This window comes from Zootoca vivipara, chromosome 4, assembly GCF_963506605.1.
Source record: "Zootoca vivipara chromosome 4, rZooViv1.1, whole genome shotgun sequence".
Lineage (NCBI taxonomy): Eukaryota > Metazoa > Chordata > Lepidosauria > Squamata > Lacertidae > Zootoca > Zootoca vivipara.
In genome coordinates this window covers 101,625,319-101,648,125 of record NC_083279.1, presented here as the reverse complement: position 1 = coordinate 101,648,125, position 22,807 = coordinate 101,625,319, and the positions used below count along the sequence as shown (strand labels likewise).

The 22,807-nt window shown below is 46.3% G+C and overlaps 1 protein-coding gene and 1 pseudogene across 2 annotated transcripts; both read right to left on the bottom strand.

The window, feature by feature from the left end:
- Positions 1-22,807, bottom strand: part of LOC132592082 (zinc finger protein 850-like) — a 42,918-nt pseudogene that overhangs the window by 8,667 nt on the left and 11,444 nt on the right.
- On the bottom strand, positions 11,897-22,425 carry LOC132592072 (zinc finger and SCAN domain-containing protein 12-like). Of its 2 annotated transcripts, XM_060274159.1 has the most exons (5): positions 21,492-22,425; positions 19,432-19,924; positions 19,144-19,225; positions 18,776-18,858; positions 11,897-15,320 (listed from the first exon to the last, which is right to left on the bottom strand). In XM_060274159.1, the coding sequence occupies exons 2-5, from the start codon at positions 19,831-19,833 to the stop codon at positions 15,264-15,266; spliced, it is 624 nt and encodes a 207-aa protein (XP_060130142.1). In that variant the 5' UTR covers positions 19,834-19,924; positions 21,492-22,425; the 3' UTR covers positions 11,897-15,263. The 2 variants fall into 2 exon arrangements, with proteins under 2 accessions (XP_060130142.1, XP_060130141.1); XM_060274158.1 differs by lacking the exon at positions 11,897-15,320 and having other exon boundaries at positions 17,471-18,858.

Here is a 22,807-nt window from a genome sequence, read left to right as displayed (position 1 = left end):
CATGTTCTGGAAGTTGGGCAATAGAGGCAGTACAGGATTCCTTTTGGTGTACCGACCTCCCCGCTGCACCAAGGATTCCCTGCCCGAGCTGCTTCAGGTCGTGTCGGATGTGCTCCTGGAGACACCTAGCTTGGTTGTCTTAGGGGATTTTAACATCCATGCCGACACGACCTTACAAGGAGCCGCTCGGGACTTCGTGGAAAGCATGGCCACCATGGGGCTGTCCCTGAATAAGTCTGGCCCAACTCATAGCCGCGGACATGCCTTGGACTTGGTGTTTACCTCTATGGATGTTGGTGATCTGACATTAAGTAAAAGCGAAACAAAAGAAGTGCCATGGTCAGATCACTTTCTGGTGCAACTGGACTTCTCCGCAACCCTTCCCCTCTGCAGGGAGGTGGGACCGATTCGGATGGTCCGCCCCCGCTACTTAATGGATCCAATTGGCTTCCAAAGAGTGGTAGGGGATGTTTTATCCCATGTCGATGGCCTTTCAGCTGATTCCCTGGTGGCCCGCTGGAATGCGGAGTTAACCAGCGCTATTGACTGTCTGGCTCCGAAGCGCCCTCTCAGATTGCATGGAGCCCGGACAGCCCCGTGGTTTTCCCCGGCGCTGAGGGCAATGAAACAGTCGTTGAGACGGCTAGAGCGCCAGTGGCGGAAAACTCATTTTGAATCAGACCGGACACGGGCTAGAGCTCAACTTCGAGCCTACCAAGTGGCAATGGCGACGGCGAAGAGGACCTTCTTCACCATCTCCATCGCATCTGCAGAAAACAGCAGCAGGAGACTCTTCCAGGTGGTTCGCAATTTAGCGGAACCACCTGCTCCATCCGGGCCCAGTACGGGCCACATGATCTCCTGCAATGATTTTGCAAAGTTTTTTGCAGATAAAGTCGCTCAGATTCAGGAAGAGGTAGACTCCACCGTGGGAGCAGGGCCGGGGCGGAGGAGTGCTAGAGTCCTGTCTAGTCAAGTTTTGTGGGATCAATTTCAATCTGTTACCTCCGAGGATGTGGACAGGCTGCTTAGACGAATGAAACCAACCACCTGTCTCCTTGATCCTTGCCCATCCTGGCTTATAAAAGCTAGCCAGGAAGGGCTGGGCGATGGGCTTCGCGGGTTGGTAAATGCTTCTCTCCATGAGGGAGCCTTCCCAGACCCGCTGAAAGAGGCGGTTATTAAACCGCTTCTCAAAAAACCATCTTTAGATCCGGCCAATATGGCCAACTATCGCCCAGTCTCAAATCTTCCATTCTTGGGCAAGGTGATTGAGCGAGTGGTTGCGGAACAACTCCAGGCACGCCTGGAAGAAGCGGACCATTTGGATCCCTTCCAGTCAGGATTCAGGCCTCATCATGGGACTGAAACTGCCTTGGTCGCACTGGTCAATGATCTCCGGCGGGCTAGGGACAAAGGTAAGAGCTGTTTCCTTGTTCTGCTGGATCTCTCAGCGGCTTTTGACACCATCGACCATAACATCCTTCTGGACCGTCTAGAGGGCTTGGGAGCTGGGGGCACTGTCATGCAGTGGTTCCGCTCCTTCCTCCTGGGCCGTGTTCAGAAAGTGGTGGTGGGGGATGAGTGTTCAGACCCCTGGGCTCTCACTTGTGGGGTGCCTCAGGGTTCTGTCCTCTCCCCCATGCTTTTTAACATCTATATGCAGCCGCTGGGAGAGATCATCAGGGGGTTTGGGCTGGGTGTCCATCAGTATGCTGATGATACCCAGCTCTACCTCTCTTTTAAATCAGAACCAGTGAAGGCGGTGAAGGTCCTGTGTGAGTGCTTGGAGGCGGTTGGAGGATGGATGGCGGCTAACAGATTGAGATTGAATCCTGACAAGACAGAAGTACTGTTTGTGGGGGACAGGAGGCGGGCGGGTGTGGAGGACTCCCTGGTCCTGAATGGGGTAACTGTGCCCCTGAAAGACCAGGTGCGCAGCCTGGGAGTCATTTTAGACTCACAGCTGTCCATGGAGGCACAGGTCAACTCCGTGTCCAGGGCAGCTGTTTATCAACTCCATCTGGTACGCAGGCTGAGTCCCTACCTGCCCACTGACTGTCTCTCCAGAGTGGTGCATGCTCTAGTTATCTCTCGCTTGGACTACTGCAATGCGCTCTACGTGGGGCTACCTTTGAAGGTGACCCGGAAACTACAACTAATCCAGAATGCGGCAGCTAGACTGGTGACTGGGAGCGGCCGCCGAGACCACATAACACCGGTCCTAAAAGACCTACATTGGCTCCCAGTACGTTTCCGAGCACAATTCAAAGTGTTGGTGTTGACCTTTAAAGCCCTAAACGGCCTCGGTCCGGTATACCTGAAGGAGCGTATCCACCCCCATCGTTCTGCCCGGACACTGAGGTCCAGCTCCGAGGGCCTTCTGGCGGTTCCCTCATTACGAGAAGCCAAATTACAGGGAACCAGGCAGAGGGCCTTCTCGGTAGTGGCACCCACCCTGTGGAATGCCCTCCCACTAGAGGTCAAAGAGAACAATTACCAGACCTTTAGAAGGCATCTCAAGGCAGCCCTGTTTAGGGAAGCTTTTAATGTTTGATGGATTTCTGTATTTTAGAATTTCTGTTTTTTTGGAAGCCGCCCAGAGTGGCTGGGGGAACCCGGCCAGATGGGCGGGGTATAAATAATAAATTATTATTATTATTATTATTATTATTATTTTATTTTTTCCGAGAATATCTACGGTAGGTTTGATCAGTGGATTAATAATGTGAGTCCATACTTAACTTTCGAAGGGGCTTGTATTTCTCAGGAGACAGATGAGGTGATCAGGCACTCCCATTTCTTTAAGAACTTGCCATAGTTTGTTGTGGTCGACACAGTCAAAGGCTTTTGCATAGTCAATGAAGCAGAAGTAGACGTTTTTCTGGAACTCTCTAGCTTTCTCCATAATCCAGCGCATGAATCAAATCCCTTATGAATACACAGTGGAAGTGAGGAACAGGTTTAAGGATTTAGATTTGGTGGACAGAGTGCCTGAAGAACTATGGATGGAGGCTCGTAACATTATACAGGAGGCAGTAACGAAAACCATCCCAAGGAAAAGGAAATGCAAGAAAGCAAAATGGCTGTCCAACGAGGCCTTACAAATAGCAGAGGAGAGGAGGCAAACAAAATGCAAGGGAGATAGGGAAAGATACAGGAAACTGAATGCAGATTTCCAAAAAACAGCAAGGAGAGACAAGAGGGTCTTCTTAAATGAGCAATGCAAATAGCGGAAAACAATAGAATGGGGAAAACCAGAGATCTGTTCAAGAAAATTGGAAATATGAAAGGAACATTTCATACAAAGATTACCATAATAAAGGACAAAAGTGGTAAGGACCTAGCAGAAGCAGAAGACATCAAGAAGAGGTGGCAAGAATACACAGAGGAATTATACCAGAAAGATATGGAGGTCTCGTATACCCCAGGTAGTGTGGTTGCTGACCTTGAGCCAGACATCTTGGAGAGTGAAGTCAAATGGGCCTTAGAAAGCACTGCTAATAACAAGGCCAGTGGAAGTGATGATATTCCAGCTGAACTATTTAAAATTTTAAAAGATGATGCTGTTAAGGTGCTACACCCAATATGCCAGCAAGTTTGGAAAACTCAGCAATGGCCAGAGGATTGGAGAAGATCAGTCTACATCCCAATTCCAAAGAAGGGCAGTGCCAAAGAATGCTCCAACTACCGCACAATTGCGCTCATTTCACACGCTAGCAAGGTTATGCTTAAAATTCTACAAGGCAGGCTTAGGCAGTATGTGGACCGAGAACTCCCAGAAGTGCAAGCTGGATTTCGAAAGGGCAGAGGAACCAGAGACCAAATAGCAAACATGCGCTGGATTATGGAGAAAGCTAGAGAGTTCCAGAAAACTCTCCAGCCGCCAGCAAACGATTTCCATTCTCATTCTGGGGCAAAATTCTCAACTCGAGGTAACTCTTCCAGGTTAGCAGAGTTTGTAACCTGAAATGTTTGTAACCTGAGGCCTGAAAGGAATATGGATTGTGTTCCCCCAACTTCTTCGTTTTCCCTGGCAAACAAAATTTAAGATACTTAAATCGTGGTGCCCAGAATTGAACATAGTATTCTAGGTGGGGCCTGACCAAGGCAGAATAAAGTGGTCTGATTCTGCCTTCTGCCACACTGGTCTCTGCTCCCGTTTGGTGTTAATAATAATAATAATAATAATAATATATTATTTATACCCTGTCATCTCACTGGGTTCCCCCAGCCACTCGGGGCGGCTTCCAACAAAATATTAATACACAATAGTCCATCAAATATCAAAAGCTTCCCTAAACAGGGCTGCCTTCAGATGTCTTCTAGAAGTCTGATAGTTGTTTTTTTCTTTGACATCTGGTGGGAGGGCATTCCACAGGGCGGGCACCACCACCAAGAAGGCCCTCTGCCTGGTTCCCTGTAACCTCACTTCTTGCAGCGAGGGAATTGCCACAAGGCCCTTGGTGCTGGACCTCAGTGTCCAGGCAGAACGATGGGGGTGGAGATGCTCCTTCAGGTATACTGGACCAATGCTGTTTAGGGCTTTAAAGGTCAGCACCAACACTTTGAATTGTTCTCAGAAATGTCCTGGGAGCCAATGTAGGTCTTTCAAGACTGGTGTTATATGATCTCGGCGGCTGCTCCCAGTCACCAGTCTAGCTGCCGCATTCTGGATTAGTTGTAGTTTCCAGGTCACCTTCAAAGGTAGCCCCACATAGAGCACATTGCAGTAGTTCAAGCGGAAAATAACTAGAGCATGCACCACTCTGACGAGACAGTCCATCTTGGCTGATAAAAGCGAGCCGGGAAGGGCCGTCTTGTGAGTCATTGACCTGGCATTGTACTGCAGCACCTTCAGGTCATGTGGGTCTCCCTTGCTGATTCCAGTATCCATCCGGTCAAGACCAGACCCGGAGGCAGGGATAGTCCTCAAACAATGACTAAACCTGCCTCCTCGGGAATTACATGGTCTGGTCTTAGTGTAACTCCTCCTCCTACTCGTGATCAGATGTCCCAGTGCATCCCTCCCTGTGGAACCTGCCCCAGCCATTCTGTTGGATGGGACCCACTCCCAGGCAGCCCTGACCCCTCCCCTTAAAAACAAAATAAAAACTATACAAATAAACCCAATAAAACAACAGAAACCAAAAACAATAAAAGTTACAAACATACCAATATTAAACAAATTCCCAACCCCAACTAAATAGCCATCCTGCCCCCTACGCCAAAAAGAATTTTAAAAGATAAAAGAGCAATTTTAAATACATTTTAAGAAAGAAGTCTTTGCACTGTTCTGGGTTCTCCTGGGCAGCAACAGCAGCAGCGACAGATGTCCTCAAGAGGCCTGTCAGGTCCCATCCTGGACCAGATGGAGAGAGGCAGGGACGGGATCTGCAGGCACTCACAGCAGGGGTTGCCTGCAAATGGGGTGAGCAGTTCCTTCATCCAAGTCATTTATAAAGACGTTGAACAACAACGGGCCCAGGACAGAACTCTGCAGCATCCCTCTTGTCACTTTCCCCCAGGATGCGGAGGAACCATGAAGGAGTCCTCTTTGGGTTCGGTCAGTCAAGTCCACCTGACAGTTATCTCATTCAGCCCACATTTTACCAGCTTCCTCACATAAAACTTTGTCAAAAGCCTTCCTGAAATCAAGATGCACTATTTCCACAGCAGTCCCCTGATCAACGAAGTTTTAAACTCCATCCAAAAAAGGGGAGGAGAGATTTCTCTAGCTTCACTTGTTTTTCACAAAGTCATGCTTTCATCCTGTATGTTTATGTTTTGAAATCTTCAGACTAAGGGCACATAAATTTTAAAAATGATAATAAATAAGGATATTGATAAGCTGGAACATGTGCAATGGAAGGAGATTTAGGTATTTAATTTGTATACCACCTGACCCAGTGGTGCCGACTTGAAAAAAATATTGGTGGGGGGCCAGGTAAAACCCACCTTGCACCATCAATCGCATGATGCATGCACCCTATTGGAATGGCAATGCCTATCAATTGGGGGGGGGTTGAACCCTCTAATATTTTATTGGGGCAGCAAAGACCCCTCGGCCCCTAAGAGTTCTATTCCCTACACCCACAGGTCTCAGGATGGTTACAACATGAAAAGGCAATATAAAAACACAAAATACACATCTGTAACCCCTTCCCCACCACATTTTTATTTTTTATTTTTTAAATAATTTTTATTAAATTTTACAATAATTCGTATACATAAATCTATCCACAATTATCCCATCATAATTCTCTTAGCAACACAAAAAAGAAAAAAGATATTAAAAATAAAAATAAAGACAAACATTATAATAAAAAAGAAAAATACAGTAATTCATCACATTTTAAAAGAGGACTTCCTCGAGTCCCTCTTCTAGCGGCTCACTGCAAATCATTTTTGGCAAATTCTAAATCTTAATTTCCTTAACCTAATTACGTCTTCTATTTCTTAATCTATATCTCATTATATCATTCCACACCTAATTCAAAATAAATTTCACTTATTTTTCAAACCTGCAACTTCACAATTACTTATAATTCTCTTCCTACTTCAATTCTACAATGCTTTTTAAAACAAATTCTAAACTTCTTCCATTCCTCTTCCACCGTCTCTTCTCCCTGGTCACGTAGTCTCCCGGTCAGCTCGGCAAGCTCCATATAGTCCAACATCTTCATTTGCCATTCTTCAACCGTTGGTATCTTCTGTGTTTTCCAGTTCTTTGCTATCAATATTCTAGCTGCAGCTGTGGCATACAAAAATAGATTGACATATTTCTTAGGAATTTCTTTACCTATTATGCCCTGTAGAAAGGATTCTGGTTTCTTAATAAAAGTGTTCTTCAACCCTTTTTTCAACTCATTATAAATCTTTTCCCAGAATTCCTTAACTAATGGGCAGGTCCACCACATATGATAAAATGTCCCTTCCTCCTTCTTACATTTCCAGCATTTGTTGTCTTGGTTATCCCCACCACATTTTTAAAAGGGCATCAGATTTCAATGCGCCAAAGACCTGGTTAAAAAGATCCGTATTTGCGTGACGTCTAAACCTATACTAAAGGGTTTTTCCGAACTACGTATGAATTCTCTGATGCCTAGTGAGATGGGAGCTCTGACTGAAGCTCTTTCCACATTCCACACACTGATAGGGTTTTTCCCCTGTATGAATTCTTTGATGGGAAGTGAGAAGGGAGCTCGTATTGAAGCTCTTTCCACAGTCCGCACACTGATAGGGTTTCTCGCCAGTATGAATTCTTTCATGGGATGTGAGATGGCCACTCTGACTAAATCTCCTTCCACATCCCCTGCACTGATATGGTTTCTCCCCTGTATGAATTCTCTGATGGGAAGTGAGAGAGGAGCTGTTACTGAAGCTCTTTCCACATTCCACACACTGATAGGGTTTCTCCCCTGTGTGAATTCTTTGATGGGAAGTGAGATGGGAGCTCGTACTAAAGCTCTTCCCACATTCCATGCACTGATAGGGTTTCTCCCCTGTATGAATTCTATTATGCTTAGTGAGATGGGAGCTTGTACTGAAGCTCTTTCCACATTCCACACACTGATAAGGTTTCTCTCCTGTATGAATTCTCTGATGCTTAGTAAGATCGGAGCTCGTATTGAAGTTCTTTCCACATTCCACACATTGATACGGTTTCTCTCCTGTATGAATTCTTTGATGGGAAGTGAGATGGGAGCTGTGACTGAAGCTCTTTCCACATTCCACACACTGATATGGTTTCTCTCCTGTATGAATTCTTTGATGGGAAGTGAGATCAGAACTCTGACTGAAGCTCTTTCCACATTCCACACACTGATATGGTTTCTCCCCTGTATGAATTCTTTTATGGGACGTGAGAGAGGAGCTCGTACTGAAGCTCTTTCCACATTCCACACAATGATAGGGTTTCTCCCCTGTATGAATTCTTTGATGGAAAATGAGAGAGTTGCTCTGACTGAAGCTCTTTCCACATTCCATGCACTGATAGGGTTTCTTTCCAATGAGCATTCTTTGTTGGGAAATGGAATGGGAGCTCTGACTGCAGCTCTCTCCACATTCCCCGCTCTCATAAGGTTTGTCTCCTGTATGAATTCCTTGATGGGAAGTGAGATGGGAGCTCTGGCTGAAGCTCTTTCCACATTCAAAGCACTGAAAGGGTTTCACCCCTGTATGAATTCTCTGATGCTTAGTGAGAATGTCGCTGTGACTGAATCTCTTTCCACATTCCACACACTGATAGGGTTTCTCCCCTGTATGAATTCTTTTATGCTTAGTGAGATTGGAGCTCGTACTGAAGCTCTTTCCACATTCCACACACTGATATGGTTTCTCCCCTGTATGAATTCTCTGGTGCTCAGTGAGATGGGAGCTCTGACTGAAGTTCTTTCCACATTCAACACACTGATAGGGTTTCTCCCCTGTATGAATTCTCTGATGGGAATTGAGATCGCAGCTCTTCCTGAAGCTCTTTCCACATTCCACACACTGATAGGGTTTCTTTCCAATGAGAATTCTTTGTTGGGAAGTGGAATGTGAGCTCTGACTGCAGCTCTCTCCACACTCCAAATTTTTACGTGGCTTCTCCTCTCTGGGGATTTTGCCATGGTCACCCTTGTTCTCGATTTCCATTTCATCAAAATCTGCAACGGAGACAAAGAGGGATTTGAGCCTCAGGGACAAATGCAGAAGAACTGAAGGGAGTTGGGTGTGTGTTCATTACCTTTTTTGTTTGTCATTAACCAACATATTTATTATTACATTCTTATGGGTTGTTGAATGTTGCTTAGTTTGATATACGGTAGTGGTCTAAATTGTGCAAGGCTTTTGGGGAAAAAGTATATTTCAGAGGTTTGATGGCTCATAGCACCACTTCTTTTGGAGTAATATCGTATTATTATGTATCAATGGAAAGATAATTTAATCAAGAATGTAATTACCTGTATTCTATCAAAAGCTGTAGCCAAATAACTAGAAAAAGGAAGCACAACTTGCTTAGGTTGACTTTTGTCAGATTGTTATGTGATTGCTATCAAGTTGGTTGGTTGGTTTTTTTGTCTTCTTTTGTTTCATGAGTTTGAAAAACATAAAAAAATGACAGAAAAAGATGTGAGGAGAAGAATCAAAGAAGATTTACACCCTACTTGCATTACACCTACCGTGAAACACCCAGATAGTGTGATGATCTGGGGTTGTATGACAGCAAAAGGTGTGGGTAGCAAAGTTGGCACCTGGGTTTATTGCAGGCTCTGGTACCAGTGTCCATGTTAAGTCTGGTGGTGGCATTATTGTGGGTGAGGAGTTGTTTAAGATTGGGTGGCTGTCTGTAGGCAATGAAAGGTCTTTATGCTGCCACATACACCCGGACAACACCATCACTGGCCCCAACAACATCCAACATACCATTTCAGGACTATTTAATTGCTCATCTTCTAACATTGTGTATGCCATCAAATGCCAACAGTGCCCTTCAGCTCTCTATATTGGACAAACAGGCCAAACCCTACGCCAAAGGATAAATGGACATCAATCTGACATCAGGAATCACAAGACAGAGAAACCAGGAGGAGAACACTTTGATCTCCCAGGACATTCTATACAAGATCTCAAAGCAGCTGTTTTATTACAGAAAAATTTCAGGAACAGACTGGAAAGAGAAGTTGCTGAATTGCAACTCATTACCAAGCTTAAAACCATGGAGAGACCTGGTCTGAATAAGGACACTGGATTCTTATCTCATTATACATGATCAAGCTTTCTTTAGCGCCTCAGCTTTGTCCTGCAAGACCAATTGCAGTCATTAACAGTCATCAACAGGTTTACCACTCCTATCAGCCAATCACCCATTCCCACCCCCCTTCTGAGTAATACCCCTTCCCACCCTCTGACTATACATAGGGTCTGGTAACTTCTGTTTCAGTGTATCTGAAGAAATGTGCATGCACACGAAAGCTCATACCTATGACAAACTTAGTTGGTCTCTAAGGTGCTACTGGAAGGAATTTTTTATTTTGTTTTGACTGCGTCAGACCAACATGGCTACCTACCTGTAACGAGAAATAAACTCTTTCTCTAGACTCAACCCTCGGTGTCGTTTTAGACTTTTTTTCTCCCTGCCCGGGCGCAAAGCAAAGAACCCAGCTGAAGCCAATAAGGCAACAATAATATAACTCAAGAGTCGTTAGATATGCAAGCAGAAACGGTGCTGCTTTTTATTTTTATTTTTCGCTCCTCCTCCTGGTCTATTTGTGTGGCAACCCTCCGTTTAATGCTCTTCCCACTAAGAAAGGAGCAGAGTCTCCATTTAAATGCCACCCACACGCCCTACAAAATCTGCAAATGCCGACGCCACCCTGCCTTCTTTTCCCACACATCTGTCACTCCGCACATGGCTGCAGCTCCGTTGAGAACCGGAGATGTCGCGAGCAGCCTCACTTGCTCAGGACTGCCTGTGACCTCACCATCTGTCTCAACCAATAGCAGGTGGGGCCGTTGCATTTGAATGGAGAGATTAGGAGGCGCCACAGGAGGACGGGCTGTTGGTCGATCTCCTGAGGACAGGCGAGTCCCTGGACAGGGATCCTTCCTCCCCACCCTCCGCTCAGCTGTCTATTCCGCTATTCCATCACTGCAGCATCAAGGACCCCCTTCTCTGCTTCTGGGTGTTGCTGCCGCAGCCGGCACTAAGCAAGAGAAGGCCGTGCCAAGCAGGCAAAAGATGTCACTGTCGCTCCCTGGCTCCAACACATCTGCTTCTGCTGGGCTGAGCGAGGGAAGGCCGTGCCGACAAAACAGAAGTGCACCCCCGAATGGAGTACGTTCGCTTTCCAAAAAAATTACGCAAACCAGAACACTCATTCCAGTTTTGAAGTGTACGTAACCCCAAAAGATCGTTAACTAGGCTGTTCGGAACCCCAGGTACCACTGTAAAGCTCAATTAATAGAGGCAATAATTGCATCTTGGTATCACATTATTACAGCTGCAGAACTAAAAAGAAAAAAAATGGTTCACTCCATGAGAAGGCGTTGTAAGGCCGTAATTAAAGCTAAAGGTTACCAAACTAAGTATTAATTGACATGGTGAGAATTTCTGTATATCTCCTTTTTTCTATGTGTTTCACATTTTTTCTTCATGACCTCTGTTCTAATAAATACTCCTTCATTAAAGTTATTGCATTACATTCTTCATTAAATTTTCATTCCATTGCTATATAATTTCTTGATATTATTCCCCCCAACAAATGGTGCTATGAGCCATCATACCTCAGAAATACACTTTCCTGAAAAGGTTTCCACAATTTTGGCCACTACTGTATGTTGTTCATTTTAAAGTTAATGTACTTATCATACGGGAGCAGATTTTTATTATTAATGTTTCATGTTTATATATGGGCAGGGAATGAATAAAAATTATTACGATTACTATTCTTATCACTGCTACCACTACCTAAGATTCAATAAGCCTGGCTCTTCTCTGGGATGGATGTTGTTTGGCCCAGTCATGGCCTCCCCTCCATCTCCAAGGTCAGGCATCTATTTGGTCAACCCAAGATTGACAGCAGCAAAAACAAAAACAGAAAACCTGACAGAAGCTACTTCTCTTTCCTAACAACTCTGAGGCTGACATTTAAGATGCCTGGGCAGTTCAGAACAGCCCAACCGTGGTATGAAGAGGAAGTACTGGAGGAAGATGGTTCACAGAAAAGACTGTAATTTACTTTTTATTGTGGGGGTGTTAGGTTCCCAGGTGTTATAGGGGGCGCTGTTGAGCTCTGTGAAAATATATGAGGTTTGTCACATAGAGGTATTTTTTTGAATTTCCAGGCAGATAAGACAATCCCACAGGGAGCCTTACCAAGAGAGGCCACGATCCCACAATTCTCCTCCATGACGTCCTTATGCAGAGCTCTCTGGTCAGGATCCAGCAACGCCCACTCCTCGTCCGTGAAACAAACAGCGACATCTTCAAAGCACACTGGACCCTGAAAGAAAAAGGGAAATGTCCTCCTCTGAGACAGCAGAAATATGATCTGCTACACAATGCTCTGTTCTTTCCTTCCTCTTAATTGCTGTCTTGTTTCAATAGGATTGCTTTGCTGCACATTTTTATTATGAATGCCTATTTTGATGTTTTTTTAAAAAATAATTTTTTATTGATTTCTTAAAATAACACAGAGAAAAAAGAAAGGAAAACAAAAGAAAAAGAAAACAGAGACATATCATACATATCCATCCACCTTCCCTCCCCCCCAAAGGTCCCCTTCTGCCACAAGAGAGTCCCCTGGACGGTGAGAGTCGAAGGCGGTCCATTTTATAGATGGGTTTGTCCTCGCCTCCCCCCCTTGCCCCTAAAGCCTCCCCCTGCCACCAAGAGGCCCCAGTATAACAAGGCGGGATAGGGGTTGGCAACCCCCCATCTATTTATTTATAATCCCATTGAATAAAATTTTAAAAAATGAAAAAAGAAGAACAAACAAAAAGAAAAAAACAAAGAAAAAGAAAAACCTAGAAAAAGAATAAAAATTAAAATATCCATTTCCAAATTCTTAATTCATCAAACCTAATTCTGGTGGCTTCCTCAGATCCCTTCTTCCCAGTTTTCATGATTTCCTAGTAACAATTATAACGGATTTCTTACTCATAAATTCCATTCTTATTCTAAAGAAAATAACCCAACATTCCTCCTTCTTCATACCCCCTCCCCACAGGCCCCCTCCTGCCACTAGGTAGACCTATGAGAGGTGACAATCCAAAGGAGTTCTTTTTTACAGTTGAGTTTCCCTCCGCTCCGCTCACTCTCCCCTCCCCCAGAGCCCCCCCCCTGCCACCAGCGGCTCCAGGCTAATAGGGAGAGAAATAGGCAGATACCCACCCAACTGCCTATCTAAACACACTGTTTCAATTTACACTAATCAAAAAAAAATTCCCCCAGCCCTTTCCTACCTCCCCCCCAAGAAATATCAGATAATTATTCACATTTCTAACCTCTTCACCCCTGGATTCTTTCCCCTAATCGGATCAGCATTTCCATTATCAAGCCAAGATTTCACAACCATTTTTCGACTATCCTAAAAATAATTTTACCAATTTTTTCAACCCACGCCAGATCTATCCCATTTTACAATCCCAGTCTTTGTCTTCCCCTCCCTCTGCTTTCCCAACATCCCAATACCCTCTCCTTGCTCAGTTGCATTTTCCCAAGCCTCCCCATTCCCTTCAAAAGTCATTGCCCATAATTGGTGATGCTGTCCCACTGTCATTAATTTCTCCATTATTTTTTTAGAGTTCTTATCTTCATATTGGACCTTTTCTTCTTCCTTTACCTTAATTTGTCATGCATCGTTCACTATGATTAATTTCTCAATTATTTTTTTTAGAATTCTTCTCTTCATGTTGGACCTTTTCTTCTTCCTTTATCTTGATTTGTTGTGCATCCACCAAGTCTTGGTTTCTAAGATCCCTTTCATTTGCCAAAATATCATTTAAGTCCTGTCCATGTTCCACAAAGCTGGTTAACAGAGAGCTAAATTGTTGCTGTCCCTTTAAGAGATCTTGCAGTATTTCCAAATAACCCAACACAGTCTGTTGGAAGGCAGATGCTCCGGATGTTGACATTTTTTCACAGTCACAAGCAGAATGGAGATTAGAAGACAAAGACAATGGAATTTCCGTCTTCGCAAACAGTAGCATCCATCTTGGCAATCCCTTTTCATAGTCCAAACAATTCAATTTTTCAGATTTCCCACTAATATCACTCGCCAATTTTTCACCACATTTATTTTTTGACAGCTGTCAAACTTCTTTCACGTTATTTCTTTGCTGGGCCTCGTGGGGTGCCGGCCCCAGGGCTGATAAGAGGTTTCCCCCAGAAATTTATTTAGGGTTTCCAGACACAGTCAGTTACTTATCGGCTTTGGAGCATTTTACCACTTCTTAGCTCCACCGTAGGAAGAGATCGACTCCCGTTTTTTTGAACCTCTTCCTATGTTTCCGATTCTAAATCTTAATCCCAATTGGAGATTTCACTTACTTAGTCTGAATTTTTCTTTGGTAAGGAAAATCCGCCGCTTGCTGGTTGAAGACTCGGGGCTTCGCTTCTAGGAGGTGACGATGTTGCCCAAAATGGCTCCCGCGACTCCACTCCGCTGGCTCTCGGTCGCTCTACTGAGCTCCCGGGCAGCGGAGGAATCGCATCCGGAGCTCCGCCGGGCTGCTAAGCCACCGGAACGCTCTTTCCGGTGTTCTTATGGGGAGTCCGCGCGCCCCACGGACTTCCCCCCCCCTCCGCAATGGTTCTCTGCGTCCTCTTGCCAGCGCGGCAAACCGGAAGCCTCGCCTATTTTGATGTTTTAATTGAATTATTTTAATCAGCTTTAAATTATGGTTGTTTCTTTTGTGCAAATAGGTGGTACTCCTCCTTGTGGTTTTCAAGTCATTCTCCCTACGCAAGCATTCCAGTTTCCTTGATGTAAGGATCCACTTTCTCCTCTCCTCGTGAGCTGTTCTGGGGAGTTCCCTCCCAGTGCCCTAGAGCCAAATTCAAGGGGTTCATGGGGGCATGGAGAGGGGAAGGAATGGGGGGCAGGCCCCATTTTGCAGCAGACGGGGCTGGTTAGGTGAATCCTGGACACTATTTGTAATCGTCTGTCCACTGCTTAGCCTATTTTAGCATTCAATGATGAATATAGATAGTAAATAAGCCTAGTTTGAATGGCCACCTGCCTTGGATGATCTAGCTGAGATTCCCACAATGCAGGGGGTTCAACTTGATGACCCTTGGGGTCCCTTTCAAATCTAGGATTCCATGAAAACTGCAACTACAGATGAATCCTACTGGTGACATTCAGAAGGCTGGTGTCACAGAGTCATCTGGGCAGGAAATCCCACAGTTCACTGCTGGAGTTTACTCTTTCTTAGCAAGAAGACAATATTCACAGACTTGGCTGTGTTTAAGGCCTCATGACCCCTTCATGGATCAATGCCTTGTCGTGGCGAAGGGGCTTGAATAACTCAGAGAAGCTATGAGCTATGCCATGCAGGGCCACCCAAGATGGACAGGTCATAGTGGAGAGTTTTGACTAAACATGATCCACCTGGAGAAGGAACTGGCAAGCCACTCCAGTATCCCTGCCAAGAAAACTCCATGGACAAAGACAACAGGCATATAAAAGTTATGACGCTGGAAGATGAGCCCCTCAGGTCGTAAGGCGTCCAACATGCTACTGAGGAAGAGCGGAGGACAAGTACAAGTAGATTCAGAGCTGATGAAGCGGCTGGGCCAAAGCTGAAAGGACGCTCAGTTGCGGATATGCCTGCAAGCGAAAGGAAAGTCCGATGCTGTAAAGAAAAATATTGCATAGGAACCTGGAATGTAAGAACCATGAATGGAGGTAAGCTGGATGTGGTGAAAAATGAGATGACAAGAATAAATATCGACATCCTGGGCATCAGTGAACTAAAATGGAAGGGAATGGGCGAATTCAGTTCGGGTGACTATCATATCTACTACTGTGGGCAAGAATCCCGTAGTAGAAATGGAGTGGCCCTCATAGTCAACAAAAGAGTGGCAAAAGCTGTAATGGGATGCAATCTCAAAAATGACAGAATGATCTCGATACGAATCCAAGGCAGACCTTTTAACATCACAGTAATCCAAGTTTATGCACCAACTACCGGAGCTGAAGAAAGTGAAATTGACCAATTCTATGAAGACCTACAACACCTTCTAGAAATGACACCAAAGAAGGATGTTCTTCTCATTACAGGGGATTGGAATGCTAAAGTAGGGAATCAAGAGATAAAAGGAACAACTGGCAAGTTTGGCCTGGGAGTTCAAAATGAAGCAGGGCAAAGGCTAATAGAGTTCTGTCAAGAGAACAAGCTGGTCATCACAAACACTCTCTTCCAACAACACAAGAGACGACTCTACACATGGATATCACCAAATGGGCAGCATCGAAATCAGATTGATTATATTCTCTGCAGCCAAAGATGGAGAAGCTCTATACAGTCAGCAAAAACAAGACCTGGAGCTGACTGTAACTCAGATCATCAGCTTCTTATAGCAAAATTCCAGCTTAAACTGAAGAAAGTAGGAAAAACCACTGGGCCAGTAAGATACAATCTAAATCAAATCCCTTATGAATACACAGTGGAAGTGAGGAACAGGTTTAAGGATTTAGATTTGGTGGACAGAGTGCCTGAAGAACTATGGATGGAGGCTCGTAACATTATACAGGAGGCAGCAATGAAAACCATCCCAAGGAAAAGGAAATGCAAGAAAGCAAAATGGCTGTCCAACGAGGCCTTACAAATAGCGGAGGAGAGGAGGCAAGCGAAATGCAAGGGAGATAGGGAAAGATACAGGAAACTGAATGCAGATTTCCAAAAAACAGCAAGGAGAGACAAGAGGGTCTTCTTAAATGAGCAATGCAAAGAAATAGAGGAAAACAACAGAATGGGGAAAACCAGAGATCTGTTCAAGAAAATTGGAGATATGAAAGGAACATTTCGTACAGAGATTACCATAATCAAGGACAAAAGTGGTAAGGACCTAACAGAAGCAGAAGACATCAAGAAGAGGTGGCAAGAATACACAGAGGAATTATACCAGAAAGATATGGAGGTCTCGTACACCCCAGGTAGTGTGGTTGCTGACCTTGAGCCAGACATCTTGGAGAGTGAAGTCAAATGGGCCTTAGAAAGCACTGCTAATAACAAGGCCAGTGGAAGTGATGATATTCCAGCTGAACTATTTAAAATTTTAAAAGATGATGCTGTTAAGGTGCTACACCCAATATGCCAGCAAGTTTGGAAAACTCAGCAATGGCCAGAGGATTGGAGAAGATCAGTCTACATCCCAATTCCAAAGAAGGGCAGTGCCAAAGAATGCTCCAACTACCGCACAATTGCGCTCATTTCACACGCTAGCAAGGTTATGCTTAAAATTCTACAAGGCAGGCTTAGGCAGTATGTGGACCGAGAACTCCCAGAAGTGCAAGCTGGATTTCGAAAGGGCAGAGGAACCAGAGACCAAATAGCAAACATGCGCTGGATTATGGAGAAAGCTAGAGAGTTCCAGAAAAACGTCTACTTCTGCTTCATTGACTAGGCAAAAGCCTTTGACTGTGTCGACCACAGCAAACTATGGCAAGTTCTTAAAGAAATGGGAGTGCCTGATCACCTCATCTGTCTCCTGAGAAATCTCTATGTGGGACAAGAAGCTACAGTTAGAACTGGATATGGAACAACTGAGTGGTTCAAAATTGGGAAAGGAGTACGACAAGGTTGTATATTGTCTCCCTGCTTATTTAACTTATATGCAGAATTCATCATGCGAAAGGCTGGACTAGATGAATCCCAAGCCGGAATTAAGATTGCCGGAAGAAATATCAACAACCTCAGGTATGCAGATGACACAACCTTGATGGCAGAAAGCGAGGAGGAATTAAAGAACCTTTTAATGAGGGTGAAAGAGGAGAGCGCAAAATATGGTCTGAAGCTCAACATCAAAAAAACCAAGATCATGGCCACTGGTCCCATCACCTCCTGGCAAATAGAAGGGGAAGAAATGGAGGCAGTGAGAGATATTACTTTCTTGGGCTCCTTGATCACTGCAGATGGTGACAATAGTCACGAAATTAAAAGACGCCTGCTTCTTGGGAGAAAAGCAATGACAAACCTAGACAGCATCTTAAAAAGCAGAGACATCACCTTGCCGACAAAGGTCCGTATAGTTAAAGCTATGGTTATCCCAGTAGTGATGTATGGAAGTGAGAGCTGGACTATAAAGAAGGCTGATCGCCGAAGAATTGATGCTTTTGAATTATGGTGCTGGAGGAGACTCTTGAGAGTCCCATGGACTGCAAGAAGATCAAACCTATCCATTCTTAAGGAAATCAGCCCTGAGTGCTCCCTGGAAGGACAGATCCTGAAGCTGAGGCTCCAATACTTTGGCCACCTCATGAGAAGAGAAGAATCCTTGGAAAAGACCTTGATGTTGGGAAAGATTGAGGGCACTAGGAGAAGGTGACGTCAGAGGACAAGATGGTTGGACAGTGTTCTCGAAGCTACGAACATGAGTTTGACCAAACTGCGGGAGGCAGTGCAAGACAGGAGTGCCTGGCGTGCTCTGGTCCATGGGGTCATGAAGAGTCGGACACGACTAAACGACTAAACAACAACAACAACAACAACATGGCCTCATGAGAACAGCATCTCATTCCCTGAGGGTCTGTCAGTTTGCATTGTCAATCAATTAATGGACTATGGTAGTTGTCTAGGTGGAAGTTTCTTTAGTGTGGAGGGATATGAAAAGTGAGATTATATAGTGCAAAGTTTGTTGAGAGTGAAGGTCTCTGGCTCCCCACAGCTTTCCAAGTCCCCTCCTCTCTGGGGTTTCTGGCAAGGGATCGAATAGTGCAGCCTGCCTTTGCTCCTCCATTGTCAGGCGTCTCCTGGCTCTGAGAGACAAGCAGGGAGGGTGGCTTCTGGCAGAAGAAGAAGGAGCCTCTGATTCTGGGCTGCATTCTGCCACACAGTCTCCCAGCTCACTAAGCCCTGTTACCCCTTCAGCTTCTGACACCTCCTCTTCCCAGGCTTCTCCCTCTTCTCGCTCATCCTTCTTCCACCTCCACTCCTTGGGCTCTGAGCCATCTTCCCTTCCCGGTTCCCCGGCTGCTTCCACCCACCATTCCTCTGTGCCCAACCAGTCCATGACATTCCTCCATCCCTCGGCCTCTGTCCCCACAAGGCAGCTTCCCCTGACCTGATCTGGTTCCACAGCCACTGATTCCCTTCTGCTCCCATGAAAAGGTGAATAAGGAGGTCTTGCCAGCATCATTCTGTCACCTGCAAGAGAAATAAAAGGTAAGCAGGATGCCAGGAGTGCCTGCTTCTCTCACAGGTGAATCAGGGCATCTCTAACCACAGATGGGCCTTTGAGAAAGCCTGACCTGCTGAGTGCAGTTGGAGGTTTGTGCCCATTTCATGTTTGTTATGCAGAAATACATCTCCCCTCCTCTGGACCCTTGTTCCCAACAGTCCCCCCCCCAAAACAATATGAAAAGAACCCTCAGATGAGTTGGAAAAGCAACAGAATGAGACCAAACGGAGAAAAACCACCTTCCTCCTTACCCAGCTGCCTCTGTCTTGTGTCCAACGGAGGCCTCTCTGCCTCACAGGAATCCAGGTCCATTTCTGCAAAATGATCATTTTCCTGAAAGAGCAGCAAGGATTAAAAAGAGAGAATGAATGGCGAGAAATATTAGAAAGAGAATTACAAATACAAAAAGTTTAAGGGTGTTAGATCTCATTCCATGGATGACTTCCCAGAAAAAGGATGGGTCATAAGTAGAGCATTATGGGATGTTCTCTGTCCTTTTTGGAGCCCCTTGGGAGTATCCAGAGGAAAGTCTCTCTCACCTGCTTTCTCTCCTCTGCCTGACTCAGGAGGAAACCTTCGGCCAGGGCCACCGCCTGAGAACTGGTCTCCGCTCCGCATTCCCTCACCCAGCTCTCCATCTCCGGGGGAAGGACAGCCAGGAACTGCTCCAAGATCACCAGGTCCAGCATCTCAGCTTTCGTGTGCCTTTCTGGCTTCAGCCATTGACGACAGAGGTGGTAGAGTCGGCTGCAAACCTCTCGGGGTCCTTTGGCCTCCTGGCAGCAGAACTGCCTCAACTTCTGGCTCTGCCCCTCTGAGCGGAGGGTGTCCTCCTCACCCAGCATCTTCTGCACAGAGTTTTCCCAGAATCCCCCACTGCTCCCAGTTTGGATGCCATGGCCTCTTCCTGCTCCAGGGCCAGCTGAGTCTCGGTCATCCATCTGTGGTCTCAGGAAGCCTCTGCGAGACTGGAAGGAAGCCTTTTGTCTTCTGCCAATTTCTGCCTGTGCTGATGAGAGGTGCTAGGAAACCCTATAAAGCAAATACATTGTTCTGTTACAGGATTTGTAGGTCAGGAGAAGAAAATGGTTCTCTGAAGAAGAATGGATGAGTCTTGCTAGGAACCAGGGCTAGACTGGACCACAGCCCAAACCATGAAATATCTTCTAGAAGAAGAAGAAGAAGAAGAAGAAGAAGAAGAAGAAGAAGAAGAAGAAGAAGAAGAAGAAGAAGAAGAAGAAGAAGAAGAAGAAGAAGAAGAAGAAGAAAGCTGCCTCTAGCCCTCCTAGAAGGACCATTGCAACTGAAGGGATTTCTGTGAGGTGAATCAGCCTGGTTTCTCCCGCATTCCTGTCAATGCATGAAGTCAGAACTGACTGACAAGGGAGTCATTTGTATCTTGTGAAAAATGGATGCTTGGCTCTAGTGGGGTCCTCACCCAGGGGTCCTCAGGAGTTGTTCTCATCCCACCCCCACTTCAGGGCACATTTCTCCCCCGTTTCTGTCTCCATTTTTGCACTTGGTCTCTCCTCCACTCTGAAGACAGACTCCTGGGGTAGGGTCCCTTTTTCTTTGCTCTGAGGGCCAGGTATGTATCTGGCTAACCCTCTGAGGGCCAAGTGGGCAGAGCCAAACCCTTGAAATATAGGCAGGCAATTTATTGTTATTATTCTATTAGACTCTAGTGGGGGTCCTCACTTGGGGGTCCTCAGGAGGTGCTCCCCACCCCCACCCCCACCCTCCTGCTTTTGTCTCCTTTTCTTGCACTTGGACTCTCTGCTGCTCTCAAGACAGACTCCTGGGGTGGGGTCCCTGTTTCTTAGGTCTGAGGGCCATTATGCATCTAGTCAACCCCCTGAGGGCCAAGTGCATGGGGCCAAAGACATCTCTCTTGAAATTTAGGCGGGTAACCATAGAATCATAGAGTTGGAAGAGACCATTATTATTCTATTAGATAGCCCAACACACACACAGCCGCCATTGATGCCAAGGTTCCTGGAGGCTCAGTGAGTAGCAGCGCCCGTTTCCTGCTCTGCTGGTTTTCCAGCAAGAATCCCTTTGGGACAGAGAGGATGTGGTCCTGGGATGCCATGCTCTGGGTGCGAGGGGATTGCTGCAGTGGCCTCCGTGTGGAGCTGCCCTTGGAGACGACTGGGAAACTGGTCTGCAATGCAGCAGCCAGACTATGGGCTGGGATCCCTCTCCTTATTCCTGGCCTTTCTCTTTCCCACCTTTCCTCCCTCCCTCCTCCTAGTGGGTCTTTTAATGGGGGGGGGTTCCTAGTCCCCCTCCTCGTCCAGTTTTGGAAAACCATTTGCACATGTTCCCTCTGTTGTGCAATGACGCTGAGCGACGTCACACAGAGTTAAAGTCCCAGGGACTCCTTTGTTTGAAGAAGGGAGATTTCGGGGGAGTTTGGGATCCTCTGATCTCCAGGAAGGAGAGCCTTGCAGACCTCGCCCCCCCCCCCGGCAGGACCCTCTCCTCCCTGACTTGGCTTTGTCTCCCCCCCCCAGACACCCCCTGCTGCAGCCCCCCTGGGACCCCTCCCGTCTCCCCACTGCAACCTCTGGGGAGAGAGGGGGGGGGGGAGACTCACCCGACCATCCCAGGAGTGAAGGGACAGCGATGCAGCCCTTGCAGGAGAGACACCAAAGCAGGAAAGGAGGACTGGGGAGGGAGGGACTTTGGCTTTGGAGGACCTGGGAATCCCCCTTGCTTCCTGTCCTCTCTAGGAAGGCAGCTCGCTTCCCTTTAACCCTTGCAAAGCCGAGTCCACCCAGCTCAGCCCTCTCTCGCTTGGCTGAAGCTCAGATTTTTATTATTTTTTATGGATTTAATGCCCATATATCCTTTTGAGGGTGAGGCTCTTGGTTGGACTCTGAACATCTCTCTCCTTTGGCCAGAAACTGGAGGAACAGCTTGCAGGGGAAAGGGCTTTGCAGGAGGCAAGGAACCCCCTCCTCGAATTCAGGAGTGGAGAGATAGGAGGGGATCATCCCGGGGTCATCTAGAGGAGGAGGAGGAGGCCAGAGGGAGGCTTTGTATAACCTTCCGAGGGTGAGAGCGATTCAATAGTGGAGTGCCCTCCCCTGGGGGGGGGGGTGGCGGCATCTCCTTCGCCTGAGGTTTTTAAGCAGGGGTTGGAAGGCCGTCTGTTGGGGAGTCTGCAGCTGCAATTTCTGCATGGCAGGGGGTTGGACTAGATGGTCCCTGGAGGCCCCTTCCAACTGTACAATTCTGTGGTTCTGCCTACACACAAACACACACAGTCTAGGGAAAAGGCAGGATAGAAGTAAGTTAAGCAGAAGCTCTCCAGGGTTGCCTCCGATGGGCTGACCCAAGCGGTTCTCCTGCAGCTGATCCTGATGGAGTTTGTTTTATTCTTTCGGCTGCCCTCTGCATCTTCTGGAGCTTTCCATTGATTTGTTTTCTTTTGCATTTCTTGTCCTTTTGCCAGTCCTGGAGCAAATTGCTGAGGCCATCAAGGTAGCAGCAAAACAATATTGTTCTCATGCAAAGCCCTGTTCCCCTCCAGGATTCAATCCCGCTCCAAAATCTCAGCCCCCCCATCCCTCCCCCTTGCCCTAAATTTGCTGGCCACAATGACATGTGTTGAAACGGTTCCTCCTTTTAGCTACTCCGCACAGGAGCCAAGTTTAATTAGTAAACCAGGCCTGAGAGGTCAGCCCTGGGCAGAATGTTGATGGGCCCATCAATCAGACTCTATGTGACGTCTCTTGACTTGCTGGCTCTCTCTTGGGTTCTGTCTTGGGCCCAGTCTTATTCAACATCTTTATCAATGACTTGGATGATGGGCTTGAGGGCATCCTGAGCAAGTTTGCAGACGACACCAAATTGGGAGGGGTGGCTAATACCCGAGAGGACTGGATCACACTTCAAAATGACCTTAAC